This window comes from Varroa destructor, unplaced genomic scaffold (genome assembly GCF_002443255.2).
Source record: "Varroa destructor unplaced genomic scaffold, Vdes_3.0 BEIS01000002.1, whole genome shotgun sequence".
NCBI classification, from domain to species: Eukaryota; Metazoa; Arthropoda; class Arachnida; order Mesostigmata; family Varroidae; genus Varroa; species Varroa destructor.
In genome coordinates this window covers 28,407,683-28,422,146 of record NW_019211455.1, presented here as the reverse complement: position 1 = coordinate 28,422,146, position 14,464 = coordinate 28,407,683, and the positions used below count along the sequence as shown (strand labels likewise).

Sequence of the window (14,464 nt, the reverse complement as noted above, 5' to 3'; positions counted from 1 at the left end):
CGATTGACTAGGAACAACAAGTGCTATTATATTCGCTTCGAGCTATAGCGAAATCCCTAAGAGACACTTTGCACATATGCAACTAAAACTACCTCTTTAAAGGCTACACTTACTATTATTAGCGACTTCAACAACCTAATAACGCATCTGGATGCCGTATGAAATGTTGGAGCTGTTTATTTGGATGCTTATGTCTTAAACAATAAGCCAAAGAAATTACGAGTGGAATGAACCTCAAGCAATGTTGCCGACGAAGTTTAAGCAACTGAGGCAAAAATGAATCACTATTGAATCAATAAGCGCCGACATGATCTATATGAAGAACATGGAAGTCATGTGAGAATGATTTGATGTGCAGTATGAAACGCTGAAATGCAGGTATTACCCCAATCAATACCTAGTGCTCGCAATAGGTATAAAAGAAATACTTTGATCATATTTATATATATGTCAATTAAACAAAACAAGGCTTTATTCCTGCAGAGTTTAAAAAATTACATATTTAAATTCTACAAGATTCTAAACCTCATCATTTTCTCTTAGGAGGAACTTCTTGGAGAATTTCGCCTAGTTTAGATAGTAACTGCTCTTCGTTTAGAAGAAAACTGCTGTCGAACCAAATTTGACGCATGCGCGTCATGACCCAACCAACCTGAAAGCAAAGGGACGACTTAGTACCGTAAGGTTTATGTATTTCTAATTATAAATTTTTACTTATATTTATACAAAAAATCTTATATCCTAACTGTATACATAGCTACATCAGCTACAAATCTCCCGGGCGGAAATTTTTTTTGGCGGCGTAAGATTACGCAGCCGTATGGCTACTCTATGTAGAAGTGAAGGTATGTCATAGTCAATACACTCCTGAATAAAATGATTTTTGGGAGTACATAAAGCAGTGCTCAATCGAGATAAGTGAGTAAATCGCTTATTTAAGTATAGTTCTTGTTGCTACATTCAGTAGGTAGCAGGATAGCAAATTAAGTAGTGTATTGAAATGGAAATCAATTTGATTGCACCTAGTTACTTTACCTTTGGCCCTTTTTGTATTCCCAGTTCTATAAGTTTGTGGCCAGTTACGGGGAAACGCGGTAATTTCCATTCACGAAACTTTTGCAGGAGATCTTTGTTGCCATGATATTTTAAGAGCTCTTCTGTCCAGTACCAAACCTCTGTCATTGATCCACCTGCAAATAATCAAATGATTGAACTCAATTTACTTATAAGTCAAATAATTGAGAACAATTATTGACAAAAATAAGCCTTTCCAAGTGTGATGGCATCGTAACATTTAGTTAAAATCGTCTTTCCTGTCTAAACTGTTTATACATTATAGCACCGATTCCATGCGGTTTTTAAGCAGAATGACTCGAAGCTCAATTACGGCCACATTCATCTTTTTCTAAACACGGTAAACACATTATTGAGTTTATGGTTTTTGGTGTCCAACATATTGCACGTGCAGGTCAATTTACCCATCATTTTGACTAGTAATGCGACGACGTTTATACATCAATATAAGGTATTGTCCCTAATTACTCATAATACAAGTCGCTACTATTAATTAGTAGTAGCCGCTGCATTAAGTAAGGCCTCTTAAGCTTTTCTTAACGGCTATATAAGAGCTCATTTTGTTATCCGATTTAAACTGCTGATCGTTTGCACGAACCCTCTTAATAGCATAGTAGCAGTGACCTTCTCCTAAGCGCTAGAAAGAAACGTCAGCGTGTACCTTTGATGTCGCATGTAAACTGAAGTGTCTGACAGAAACGCAGATCGTCATCAGTGGAGCCTTTCGGTGCTTCTGGGCGGTAACGAACTAGAAATAGTAGAAGATTACGCTCTGCATTCGATAAACGCAGCCGGCCATGCACCGCAAGCACCTAAGATCGTCAAGAGAAAAATAAATACGTAATATCTTATACTGCCAAAGGAGTTCCGAGTTCGAAAAATTGTGACTTTTGAATAACTGTATTACATAAGCGAGTATGTGTGCGTGAGACGAGCACCTAACCCATCCGTACGCACATCCACTTTGAGCTCAAAACATTATCGATGGATCCAAACACGCAAAAACTTGAATTATCATTAACTTGAATTTACATTAGAAAGAAAAAAATCTATGATGTTGCCGCCGTCGCCAACACGTATATATAAATCTCTGAGCTACCATTATATTATAATATCTGATTTCGTGTTTGTTTGCTTACGTCATCTTTGGAATGCAATAGGCCCGCAAGTCGTGTCATTACTGCTGGTTGTAAGTTTTCAGACTGCTGGCACACTTTCCGGAACTCAGCTAGGTCGGGTGTTTTCGGTAGTCCTAGGTAAGGTGTCACGCTCAACTCATACATTAAACATATCAACGGGCAGTACAAAGGTCCTTCCAGTATTTTACGAAATTCTACCGATAAACGTTCACCAGAAACTCCCTCCAGGCCGTTTGTGTTCAGTCGAATCGCTTCCAGCGTATCCGGATCATGGGAGTTTTCATTCAAAGCCAAACGTCCGTAAAACCTAAAATTAAAGAAAGAAAGTAAACAGGCAACACTCATATATAATAATGAGATAATAAATTACGTATTATTCTCCAGTTCATCTTTATGTAATAACCACTTCTTAAAATAACTGCAATAATATTTCATAAGCTCTGATCGTAAAGCACGTGCTCAAGCAGATGGCTGATTTGAAATATAAATTTTATTAAAGGGAAATGTAATAAAACGATTAGCAACCACTTCATGCTTCATCAAGCTCACCGGAAGTATCTAAGGATACGAAGGTAGTCCTCCTGAATCCGGAGAGCGGCATCACCTACAAAAAGCACCTTCCGCTGTTTAATATGTTCAATTCCTTTAAAATAATCGTAAACAACACCATCAAGGGATAAAAACATTGCATTCACTGTCAAGTCCCGTCTGTTCGCGTCCGTTTGCCAATCCGTAGTGAACTGCACCTATAACAACGCAACGTCATCATTACGCGATATTATTACGCGCAGTTTATTTACTTTGGAATAATCCGCGTATTGAATGCGAAAAAAAGTGGCTGTGTAAATAATTGAGTACTCTGATGAAGCTTAATGCTAATATCACTTGCCTCAGCATGTCGGCCGTCGGTAATAACATCAATCCGTAACGTAGTAACCTCGAAATTTTCCTTATCGTTGATTCTAGCTGTAATCGTGCCATGCTTTTCACCGTTGGTGTTGATCATGCGAATATCTTCATCAGTAAATATCCGTTTCATTTCGTCAGGCGTTGCTGTCGTCGCGAAATCGAGATCGTGTGGAATAGTATTCATTAACAGATCGCGAACCGCTCCGCCTGCGATACGAAGTTCAAAACTATAGGCGAAGATGTAGATGAAAATTTTGTTACAATTCGTTGCCTACGAATAACTTTTCCTTGCTCACTTTTTGTAGTTCAACTAATTACCATAGCTCGAAGCTTCATTATAACCATTTACAAGTATATCGTTGAACTATGTTTAGATGAGTCAAACTAACAAGCTTTCAAAAAATAGTAAACAATAAAACGATGCCTGTACATAAGAAAATATACGATGAAACCTGAACAATCTTGAGCCATACTGCTGCAAACAACTGGTACTTACTTATTTCTTCGGAAGAGTTCTTCAAGGATTTTCATCTCAGGAGTGATAATACTCTTAAACAGGTCGTTACTAATCTTCATTGTTCGTAGTTCACCAGCTAGGGGGGCCATTAGATCTTTCCGTATTAGTTTTATACAACGGGCGCAGCCTATCTGAATGAGGGATGACCACAGTGGTGGTGAAACTGCGAGAAGCGACAGCGAAGACCGAAGCAACATCGAATCCCCGGGTGTGAGTAGCAAGGGAACAAAGTCCAGACACAGCTTGCAAACTAAGCAGTACAGCATGTATAAAAGCTCCAGTTAACCATGAATGCCATGGACAATGAATAACCAAAATAAAGAAAAACATTGTTTTTCTTTATTTTGCTTCAGTGCTTTATTCTTACAAGTCGATTTCTTTTTGTACAGCAATAAAATCTCTGATTACAGGATTTGAAGTATGCTTTCTTCGCTTAGGTACCACAAAAGAAGGAAGACCTATAGGTAAAAAAAATATTACCAAAATTAAAAAAATAAACTCAGTATTTTCTCACACATCTGGTAATGAAACCAGCAGTATTGCGTAGCAGAGCAAAATAAGTTTCATCTGTGACAACCCAGGTTCGGCTGGACCCATAACCACTAATTTCCTAGTGATACTTAATTTCTTACACATGTGCCATTGGAGACAGTTCTAAGTTGGCGGTCAGTGTGTTTTGTCGTTACTGCTCGTATTTTACTTTCATTGGGAGCCCTTATTGAATAATATTGCAGCAAACAGAGCAGAACTCCTAAGTCCATGTTATTTGCCTGCCAAAACATTGAGTTGTCTCGGTACCATGCTTTTTTTTCCCTAAAACTCTATAAGCAGTTAAAACGGTCATAGGAAATCGTAAAAAAAATTGAAGCTAGATCCTCACTAAGCTTAACTTTAGATGTGAATGATGGTAAAACACCGCCTAAATGTCTTAAGTTTTACGCCCGACATCGCCGTTAGACGTTACCTCTGACACCTGGCTCCCAGCGGAGTATATCTTCGCTCGGATCCAAACCTAAACTGCTACGTATCCCTAAGCTTAAGCAGGCAAAGACGTTACCCACTAAGTTCTCACGTGGGTGAAAAACTACCCAAACCGCGTCTGATATCAAACGAGACTAATCTCCACAACTTTTGTTTACTGTGAACACCTCACATTGTCGGACGTCATGCACATCTCTCCGAGAACTCTATTATGTAATAAAATTAACGAACCTAAATAACGTTCATCTAAAGTCACTTAACTGATTTCAGATTGACAATATGCTGTTAACCTTTCACAGGATGTTCATGTTCTTTTTTACAATACATCTATTTGCCGGCGCGCATTCCAGCACAGATCGATTTATTTGCAGACAGTCTTGTATACATTATAAAGGATAACAATAATATAGGCGAATAGTAGCGGATGGATGGATACCTCCGCTGCCGCAGAACGACTCAATATAATTAACGAATGAAAGCATCTAAAAGTGACTCGTTTTTCTTTCGTTCTCGATCACGACAAATGTTCACTTCAAATTTCAACGGTTGATATGTTGTTTACGTTGGACTTATCGCCTTTGCGTGGCAATGAAACGTAATCAATATGAAAAAGACAATAGCCAAGAGCAGACTAACCGGACCGCCCGCAGCTATGTGTTACTCGTAACATAGAGAGAGATCATCGTCAACAATGTTGTGCATTCCCCACAACATGGCCGGTGAGTGAAATTCGACTTTTGAAACGTTTTCAGATTACGCGGTCGTGCTGAGAGCGATTCATCATAGTTCTCACCGTGGAAGTATCACCATAGAGTTGAGCCGAAGCCATGCGGCTGTGCTATTGTCAATAGTGCCCTACGAACTTGTGCGTCCAAAGGCCAAGTCCATCTGGATATGTGAAACGAAGCTTAGCACATATAGCAAAGATCAAAAAAACAAGAACAATTTTGCCTAAACGTATATTATTATTATCGTTATTGTAGCTGACCTAGGTGCATACGATTGCATGCAAATTCAGTGTAAGGGATTGGCATCTGCAATACTCTATAGCAAGCTTACTGTAAGCACCTTCTAAGCGCAATGCCCACGTCGGGTTAGTATAACAGAACTGATTTCGTCCTTACCGAGACCCTTTTAATTAGGACATAAACAATGATGGTTATGATGCTATTTTTAGATGGTTCAACTGACTGTTTAGATAGAGTTTTTCAGAGGCTATCATCTTCGGCGATTACTATTGTCGCCCGCGATTAAATAGTTACATAATGCCTTTCTCTATGGTCTGTATCAAAGCTAGACTTCTGCTAAGTTAGAAGCGAAATTCGGTGTAGAGATCAACAGTGTTAGTGTTTCAGCAATCGTAGAAGTACCCATGTTAAACAACTGCCATGCACTACATTCTGGGTGTGTCTGTGTGTGTGTGGTGTGCACTTTACGTGATGACCATCAACTATGTTTTAGATATAGATGAGGAATTGGCGCGGATCCAGGCGGCCAAAAAGAGGTTGGCTGATGGGACTGCAGATGGAGGGGTGCCCCTTGGAGCGGGGGAGCACACCCCTTATATGGACCGACAACTTTATAATTCGACAAGCAAGAATAAGTTTGCCGGATATGTTACCTCTATACCAGCTAGCGACGACGTCGACGCCGATGTAAGTACTATTTACGCATATAGTAGAACCTTTTTTCTCATAACGCCAGTGTTTCAGGTTTCTGCTCAGATTGTCAGCCCATTCATCGGTGAATCGAGCTTTGTCGTTTGTTTTGCATCCTACGAGACGTTTTAGCTCCGATTTTTTACTCACTGGTTTTAACATAGCCCCAATGACCTCTTTGTTTTCAATTCAATAAACGAAAAGGATGTAATAACCATAACTTCTACGTGCTGTATCCGAATCGCCAACTAGATTTAAAAAAGACGTTTTTGTATAAATAGGCAAATATTAAACAACTACAGCAACGAAATATCACTCGGTATTGACGATTGGCTCTGAGCGGACATCGTGTTTTGCTTCCGCTAAAGAAGCCGATCCTTATTCAAAGTTAACCTTTGTCGGGTTGTAGACTCTCGATTGTATTCTAGAGTATGCCCCGAGAACAAACAGCTGTCAGAGTTGTACATGCACCTCGGCAAGCGCTAGTTATTCTTAAATTGCTCTACTGTTTTTAGGCTTGGCGGCGCCGTCTGTTCACAAGGAGCCTAATGACGCACCGGATGCGCGGGTACAGACTTGATTCGACTGAAGGTTAAGCAAGTTGAAATCTTCTTGAAGATCTTTTACGTTTTTCGCGAGCGTTTGCCAATCGAATTGTGTAGTCGCCATCGTAGAGCTGATAACTGATTTCATCATTCGGTTCATAGAAGAAGCTATTTATGGGCCTAAGAGAAGACTTTTACTCTGCTGCAAAATGTTGCTACTTTAAGTTCTTGTTAGGAGACTTATGTCTCTCATAGAGCTGGTCACTTTTTTGGACCCTTATTTTTCAGAGCATTTAAAAAAAAGAGTTAGCTAATTAAAGCAAGAATAATTAGCTGATCATCATCTTTAGCGTTACAAGGATTCCTTTTGAATGCGAATGTAAGATGTTGATAAAAACGGGAGTGCACAAACTAGTCTCACCGTAACGCCATACATCATAGTATGCTATAAACCATTAAAGTTATGTACAGCCTCAATTCGCCATATTGACATTTTTTTTTCGGATGACTTTTGCAGGACGACGATATGGAAGCAGGTGGAGGCGATCCTGTGGCTCCGCCTCGAAAGATTAATGCACAGAAATTCCTTGAAGAAGTGACGGACAAGGGTTATGATCCGTTTGCTGACAAAAGAGTACCACGAATCGCCGATCGAGAAGATGAGTACCGTGCTCAACGACGAAACCGACAGATCTCGCCTGAGCGAACAGATCCGTTTGCCGATGGAGGCAAAACGCCGGATATGCAGTCAAGGACGTACGCTCATATCATGAAAGAGCAGGCCGTTCGCAGAGACGAAGCAGATCTCAAGAGAAAACTACAAGATAAAGACAAGGCCGGCGAACTACACGTTAAGAATGGGGCAGAGGCGACTGAAAAAAAACGGAGAAGGTGGGACGTCCAAGATACACCGTCCACCGGACCAAAAAAACGACTAGCAGGCTGGGAGCAAGCAGAAACACCGTCCCACACGCCATCGGTTCACACTGCACAAGGAACTCAAGAGAAGTGGGCTGAGACTCCAGGTCGTTTACCCATGGGCGCTGAGACACCTGGTCACGCTAATCGCATGTGGGAGCCCACACCCGCCCATCATACGCCCGGACACGCTACGCCTGATGCCGAAACCCCTGGTCACAAAGCTTCAACCCGGAGAAATCGCTGGGATGAAACGCCACGTACGGGTGAAACACCAAGCCATTCGGGGTGGGCAGAAACTCCTCGTGTAGATGGCGCTGTCGATAAGGTTGAAGCCGCTGCAGCTGCCACGCCAAGTGCAGCCAAAAGACGTTCTCGATGGGATGAGACACCGTCGGCGACCCCGTCGATGACACCATCTGGTATGGCAGCCACGCCATCAATGACTCCGGGTCAGATGACACCTGGCGCTATGACTCCGTCGATGACGCCGTCACAAGTGTTCACACCCAGTGGTACAACACCCATCGGTGCTAAAGCGGCTGCCATGCAGACGCCGGCTGCCAATATACCGATGACGCCAGAGCAAATGCAGATATTCCGCTACGAAAAAGAAATCGACGAGCGTAACAGGCCCATGACAGATGAAGAACTTGACTCGCTGTTTCCACCAGGTTACAAAGTCTTGCCACCACCTTCTGGATACGTGCCGATTCGAACTCCTGCTCGGAAACTCGCAGCAACCCCAACCCCTCTTGGGGGCCTGGGGGCTGGCGGAGGCTTCTTTTTCCAAAAGGATGAACCCCTCAAAGTGGTAGATGCTCAGCCCAAGAGCGCCTCACTTCCGCCCCTCAAACCGGAGGATATGCAGTATTTTGACAAGTTATTAACCGATGTCGATGAAGAGTTATTGTCCCCAGAGGAGTCGAAGGAGCGCAAGATTATGACATTGCTGTTGAAAATCAAGAACGGAACACCACCTATGAGAAAGTCAGCTATGCGGCAGATCACAGACAAAGCACGAGAGTTCGGGCCTGGCGCACTTTTCAACCAAATCCTACCTCTCCTTATGAGTCCTACGCTGGAAGACCAGGAAAGACATCTCTTGGTCAAAGTCATTGACCGGGTTCTTTATAAGCTTGACGATCTTGTTCGGCCCTACGTGCACAAAATTCTTGTAAGTACTAGAATTTTATTTTTACGATGGAACTAACTAGAAAGTTAGCATCAGGTTTTATTTCTGTATCTGTATTTTATGAAGTCTGTCTGCATACGGATTTGTTCAATACAACAATTGCATTAGTTAATAATAAATGTACGCTGCATTTTTTGTGTTTCTTTCTTTCGTTCGATCAGGTGGTGATTGAGCCTTTGCTTATCGACGAAGATTACTACGCGCGTGTTGAAGGACGAGAAATTATTTCGAATTTAGCCAAAGCGGCAGGATTAGCAACGATGATTTCCACGATGCGACCTGACATTGATAACATTGATGAGTACGTCCGTAACACCACGGCACGAGCCTTTGCAGTCGTCGCCTCTGCACTTGGTATGTATTAACCTTTAAGATTTCTTATCTTAACACTGTGAACAAACGTTTGTGCATCTGCGAATGTCCCGGTATTTGGTCTGACACACTCATCTCTTGTAAGTCCAGTTTTCTTTTTCTATTTTCACGATGAGACCTAGTAATGATGACAACGTTGAACAAGTTATGTTTTTAGGCACCTCAGAGTTCAAGTGAGGCGTTGCTCTCGGCAATATTATAGTCTTGAGATGAGATTCCATTTTCAACCCTTCCCTTTTGATATTAAATTTCTCCCAGTATGTCTCCATCTCGCAATTCTTTGTTATACATGAATATATCACAAATATGCTGATCGATGACAAAATTCAACCACTATATGAACTACTATACTATATATATTCTATGTTTCCAATCTACGTATCTGTCTATGGACAAAATACAACCCGATAGTAACATGTGTATATCTTATAGCAGCGATAACGGCTTTCGCTTAGCCGTTGAGTTCCCCGGCGCGTTCATTGTGAGATGAGACCGACAATGTCACGGTAATGTATAACAAAACCCAAAAATTAAAAGAGGACAAGGTTACACAAAAAACGTTTGCGTGGACTGGGCATCGCCCTACCGTTTTGTTACGTTTTCTAATTCGCTATGTCGCTGACCACTAATACGGTCATTCAAGCGCTGTACGCGCCGAAGCGAGTCAAAAGACGGGCAGACGGTAGCTTTCCCCCAAGTCCTAAAAGTCCTCCGCATTAATGTCGAATTGATTAACCCTTCCGATTTGCATTTCGCCATTTTGGCCGTTTGTTGTCGTGTCAACTTCAGGCATCCCAGCACTGTTACCTTTTTTGAAGGCTGTCTGCAAATCGAAGAAGTCGTGGCAGGCGCGCCACACGGGCATCAAAATCGTCCAGCAGATCGCCATCTTGATGGGCTGCGCGATCCTTCCCCATTTGCGGTCGTTAGTTGAGATTATCGAACATGGACTTGTTGACGAACAGCAGAAAGTCAGAACTATCACAGCGTTGGCATTGGCCGCCCTGGCTGAAGCTGCCACACCTTACGGTACAATAGTTGTTGTTTTTATTGATTGATGTTAGTGATGATTCTATGCTGTTATCTATGAGGCTCTATATAAAAGAACGGATATCTGTTTTTGTTATATTCATGTATGCTTTCTCTTTATATTTTAGAAAAATCTCCACATTAACGTTACTAGTTTTTAGGTCTTGCCATCAAATCTTGATCACGTTTTCTCGATGGAATCTCCAAATTGTCATCCTTTTCCTGATCAACAGGTATTGAAAGCTTCGATAGTGTTCTGAAACCTCTCTGGAAGGGTATACGCACACACCGTGGTAAGGGTTTGGCTGCCTTTTTAAAGGCTATCGGTTATCTCATCCCATTGATGGACGCAGAGTATGCTAACTACTATACCCGGGAAGTGATGCTAATTCTGATCCGAGAGTTCCAGTCTCCTGACGAGGAGATGAAAAAAATTGTGCTCAAAGTTGTCAAACAGTGTTGTGCCACTGATGGTGTGGAAGCACAGTATATTAAAGATGAGGTATTGCCGCACTTCTTCCGACATTTCTGGAATCACCGTATGGCCCTCGACAAGAGAAACTATAAGTAAGTCATGTTTTTCATTTTATTGCAGAAGCCTGTGCTTCTAAGGCTATACCACTATATAAAATATATATATATATATATATATAACGATTTAAAAATCTTTTACGTTGTGTACAAAACTAGCCAAGGCGTGCATATAATGCCATTGCTTTTTTAACCTATTTGGTCCTTGTTCACTTTAGGCAACTGGTGGACACAACGGTTGAAATTGCTAACAAGGTTGGCGCTGCCGAAATCGTCAACAGAATCGTAGACGATTTGAAAGACGAAAACGAGCAATACCGAAAAATGGTTATGGAAACTGCTGAGAAAATCCTTGCTAATCTTGGTGCTGCCGAGATCGATTCGCGATTGGAGGAGCAATTGATCGACGGTGTTTTATACGCCTATCAGGAGCAGACCTCAGAAGACATGGTCATGTTAAACGGATTTGGCACAATTGTAAACGCTCTCGGCAAGCGTGTTAAGCCTTATTTGCCCCAGATCTGCGGTACCATTTTGTGGCGTCTAAACAACAAAAGCGCTAAGGTACGCCAACAGGCCGCTGATCTAGTCGCTCGTATAGCAGTCGTGATGAAGACATGCCAAGAGGAAAAGCTCATGTCACATCTTGGTCAGATCCTTTATGAGTATTTAGGAGAGGAGTACCCGGAGGTGTTGGGTTCGATTCTCGCGGCACTAAAAGCAATTGTGAATGTGATTGGCATGTCGAAGATGAACCCACCCATCAAAGATTTGTTACCGCGTCTGACGCCTATTCTTAAAAATCGCCACGAAAAGGTACAGGAGAATTGCATTGACCTAGTCGGGCGTATTGCTGACCGTGGCGCTGAGTTCGTGTCCGCAAGAGAATGGATGCGTATCTGTTTCGAATTGCTTGAATTGCTCAAAGCTCACAAGAAGGCGATTCGGCGAGCAACTGTTAACACTTTCGGTTACATTGCTAAGGCTATCGGCCCGCATGACGTTCTCTCAACTCTACTGAACAATTTGCGTGTACAGGAACGTCAGAATCGGGTGTGCACCACCGTCGCTATTGCAATTGTGGCTGAGACCTGCTCGCCATTTACGGTGCTGCCAGCATTGATGAATGAATATCGTGTTCCCGAAATGAATGTACAGAACGGCGTACTCAAATCTCTGTCATTCTTATTTGAGTATATTGGCGAAATGGGCAAAGACTACATCTATGCCGTGACACCACTATTAGAGGATGCCTTAATGGATCGCGACCTCGTCCATCGGCAAACCGCATGTTTTGCTATCCAGCATATGAGTCTGGGCGTTGTTGGTTTCGGCTGTGAGGACGCGCTTACACACTTGTTGAATTATGTGTGGCCGAATATCTTTGAGACGAGTCCCCATCTGATTCAAGCGTTCCATGGCTCCGTCGAAGGTATGCGGGTAGGACTTGGGCCAACTCGTCTGTTGCAGTATTGTTTGCAGGGGCTATTCCATCCGGCCCGAAAGGTACGCGACGTTTATTGGAAGATCTATAACTCTTTGTACATTGGCTCGCAAGACGCACTGGTGGCAGCCTATCCACGGGTGCCGAACGAGCTCAATGGTAATCATTACGAACGATTTGAGCTAGGTTATGTTCTCTAGACAGTGGGAACGAAGGTAGAGCACAAATGCATAGTAAGCAGATATGCAGAGACGGCGCTTGATAAACTACAAACGAATGTTAACAATGTATGGGTCAGTCGTAGAAATGAGCAGAGAAATAAAGGAAATAGTTGCTATTAATAATAATATTAATAATAACAGTAATAAAAACCACAACAATATATATGAAAAACAAGTAGACAATGAACCAAAAGATGAAAAGCAAATGGCAAGCTTTGTAGGAGCGTGTCAAATTTGCGGGAATGGATAACATACAAATTTGGATTGAGCAGGACCTGGAAAAAAGACCGTGAAACTCCAGACAACAAAAACAATTAGGGATGCATATCGGTTAAAACAAAAAAGGCATCAGGCAAAGTGATCCGTAGTAGCGGCAAGGAATATGGAAGCACTAAACGGTGTGAGAAAAGTTGTGCGGCAGAACAAGATAAAGGATGGCAAATGCGTAAAGTTGGAGATGATCAACTATGCTTACGCGCGAGCAGAGTGCCTCTCGGTTGTAGCGTAAGACCGATATGGTATAGAGAACTAGGACCTTCATTGTTTACTTTATGTACCATAATAATAAAAATATAATAATTAATGATAAATTTAGAACTCAAAACATCTGTCGAGTGTATTGAAAGAAAAAAAATATGGAAATAATATGAATAATAATAAAAATCTCACGATATTTGTGTGATTACACCGTTGCGTTATGATCGTTTGTGTCAGTTTCATATTCTACAACGTCTATAATTCTAAAGAAAAGGTATCATTATAGCAAATTAGAAAAAATATTGGTACCTATAACTAGGAAGTCTTCAAGCGTTTGCTACGCGGTATAGTAATGTGGGATCTAAGCGATTGAAATAATACCATTACTGTATGCTATAAATAGTATCGGATGGGACTTGGTGAAAGGCTTAGTGTAGTTCTGATAGGAAGTTGCAGTACTCCTATTTTGTTCGCCTTAGCTGAAGTCGTCTTGAGGATCAGTGAAGAGCCATTATGTATTTCTGGCTGCATAAGTTTAAAAAATAATGTTTAACGAATCAGGTAAAAATTAGCTTAATTTGTAATAAATATTAATAAAAAATTAAAATAAAATAATAATACAATCATCTATGTATATATATTTCTACTTGATGGCTAGGGTCCTAGTGCTGTTACAATTATGTAAGACAAAATGGTTTGTTGGTCGGCCTGCAAAAATAAAATATTTCACAATGGAAGGCAGCCGGAATATAGTTATAATGTTTGCCCACAAAATTAGCTATTTGTGCGTATATTTGCACTCCTATGACGATAAATATTCAGTTTAGAATCCAAAAGGCTCTCATATGCAACGTCCCGGTAGTCGACACCTTTAATGTCACCTTCCCGTAGTTGATTTTCGAGGAAAACTTAGGTTTCGAAAACCTTTGAGCCTTGACAATGAAATATCTCGCCAGTGTTACTGAAAACAATCACGGGCGGTGTTCGGCAAGACTGCTAGCCGCAATCTATAGCCCTAAAGAGGAAGATTTTTTACTACGAAACCTGCTGATGGATATGTAGAAATGAGAAAGGGCCATAGTCGTAAATATCCTATCTCCAGAAGTAAACCCACCACTGGTAATTTGAAGCTTTTTTGACCTGCATGATTTTACTTACCCCTGATGTTGTTATGAACCCACAGCAACGCAGCAAATTTAAAAGACAAAAAAAGACTTTAAAATTGACTTTTCCAAGTAAAGTGTATCTTTCTATATACGCAAAAAATCCAAAGCTCGACAAAAAGTTCACATTAACAGCAGATTTTTTTATCATTATTGTTCATGTAAATCTCGGAATTTGATAAACTTCACGAAATATAAAATGGTAGTAAGACACTAAAATATAACATAAGTATCGTGGGATCGCTGCATGAATACCACATTAATAGAATGTATGGGTATACCCAATATAGT

The 14,464-nt window shown here is 41.3% G+C and overlaps 2 protein-coding genes across 8 annotated transcripts; one reads left to right on the top strand and one right to left on the bottom strand.

Annotated features, from left to right (window-relative positions):
* Positions 1-438: 438 nt before the first annotated feature.
* Positions 439-5,041, bottom strand: LOC111245590 (CCA tRNA nucleotidyltransferase 1, mitochondrial). Of its 4 annotated transcripts, none has more exons than XM_022794139.2 (8): positions 4,882-5,041; positions 3,619-3,889; positions 3,103-3,349; positions 2,763-2,959; positions 2,214-2,520; positions 1,736-1,886; positions 1,036-1,190; positions 439-652 (listed from the first exon to the last, which is right to left on the bottom strand). In XM_022794139.2, exons 2-8 carry the CDS (start codon positions 3,834-3,836, stop codon positions 530-532), a joined length of 1,398 nt encoding a protein of 465 aa, XP_022649874.1. In that variant the 5' UTR covers positions 3,837-3,889; positions 4,882-5,041; the 3' UTR covers positions 439-529. The 4 variants fall into 4 exon arrangements, with proteins under 4 accessions (XP_022649874.1, XP_086837120.1, XP_086837118.1 ...); XM_086980994.1 differs by lacking the exon at positions 4,882-5,041 and adding an exon at positions 4,852-4,869; XM_086980992.1 differs by lacking the exon at positions 4,882-5,041 and adding an exon at positions 4,604-4,811.
* A 191-nt stretch (positions 5,042-5,232) lies between these two features.
* Sf3b1 (splicing factor 3b subunit 1) lies at positions 5,233-13,218 on the top strand. Of its 4 annotated transcripts, none has more exons than XM_086979030.1 (7): positions 5,233-5,339; positions 6,082-6,275; positions 7,341-8,918; positions 9,098-9,290; positions 10,098-10,337; positions 10,571-10,904; positions 11,087-13,218. In XM_086979030.1, the coding sequence occupies exons 1-7, from the start codon at positions 5,312-5,314 to the stop codon at positions 12,510-12,512; spliced, it is 3,993 nt and encodes a 1,330-aa protein (XP_086835156.1). In that variant the 5' UTR covers positions 5,233-5,311; the 3' UTR covers positions 12,513-13,218. The 4 variants fall into 4 exon arrangements, with proteins under 4 accessions (XP_086835156.1, XP_022647565.1, XP_022647566.1 ...); XM_022791830.2 differs by lacking the exon at positions 5,233-5,339 and adding an exon at positions 5,346-5,713; XM_022791831.2 differs by lacking the exon at positions 5,233-5,339 and adding an exon at positions 6,794-6,869 and having other exon boundaries at positions 6,225-6,275.
* The last annotated feature ends 1,246 nt before the right edge of the window (positions 13,219-14,464 follow it).

Excerpts from the sequence above, each read along its gene's own strand:
- Sf3b1 (XM_086979030.1), top strand. The coding sequence starts at position 5,312 with ATGTTGTGCATTCCCCACAACATGGCCG. Across the intron at positions 6,276-7,340 it reads GCGACGACGTCGACGCCGAT|GACGACGATATGGAAGCAGG; the intron begins GTAAGTACTATT and ends TGACTTTTGCAG. Across the intron at positions 9,291-10,097 it reads AGTCGTCGCCTCTGCACTTG|GCATCCCAGCACTGTTACCT; the intron begins GTATGTATTAAC and ends TGTCAACTTCAG.
- LOC111245590 (XM_022794139.2), bottom strand. The coding sequence starts at position 3,836 with ATGTTGCTTCGGTCTTCGCTGTCGCTTCTCGCAGTTTCACCACCACTG. Across the intron at positions 2,960-3,102 it reads CCGACGGCCGACATGCTGAG|GTGCAGTTCACTACGGATTG; the intron begins GCAAGTGATATT and ends GCGTTGTTATAG. Across the intron at positions 1,887-2,213 it reads TATTGCATTCCAAAGATGAC|GTGCTTGCGGTGCATGGCCG; the intron begins GTAAGCAAACAA and ends TGACGATCTTAG.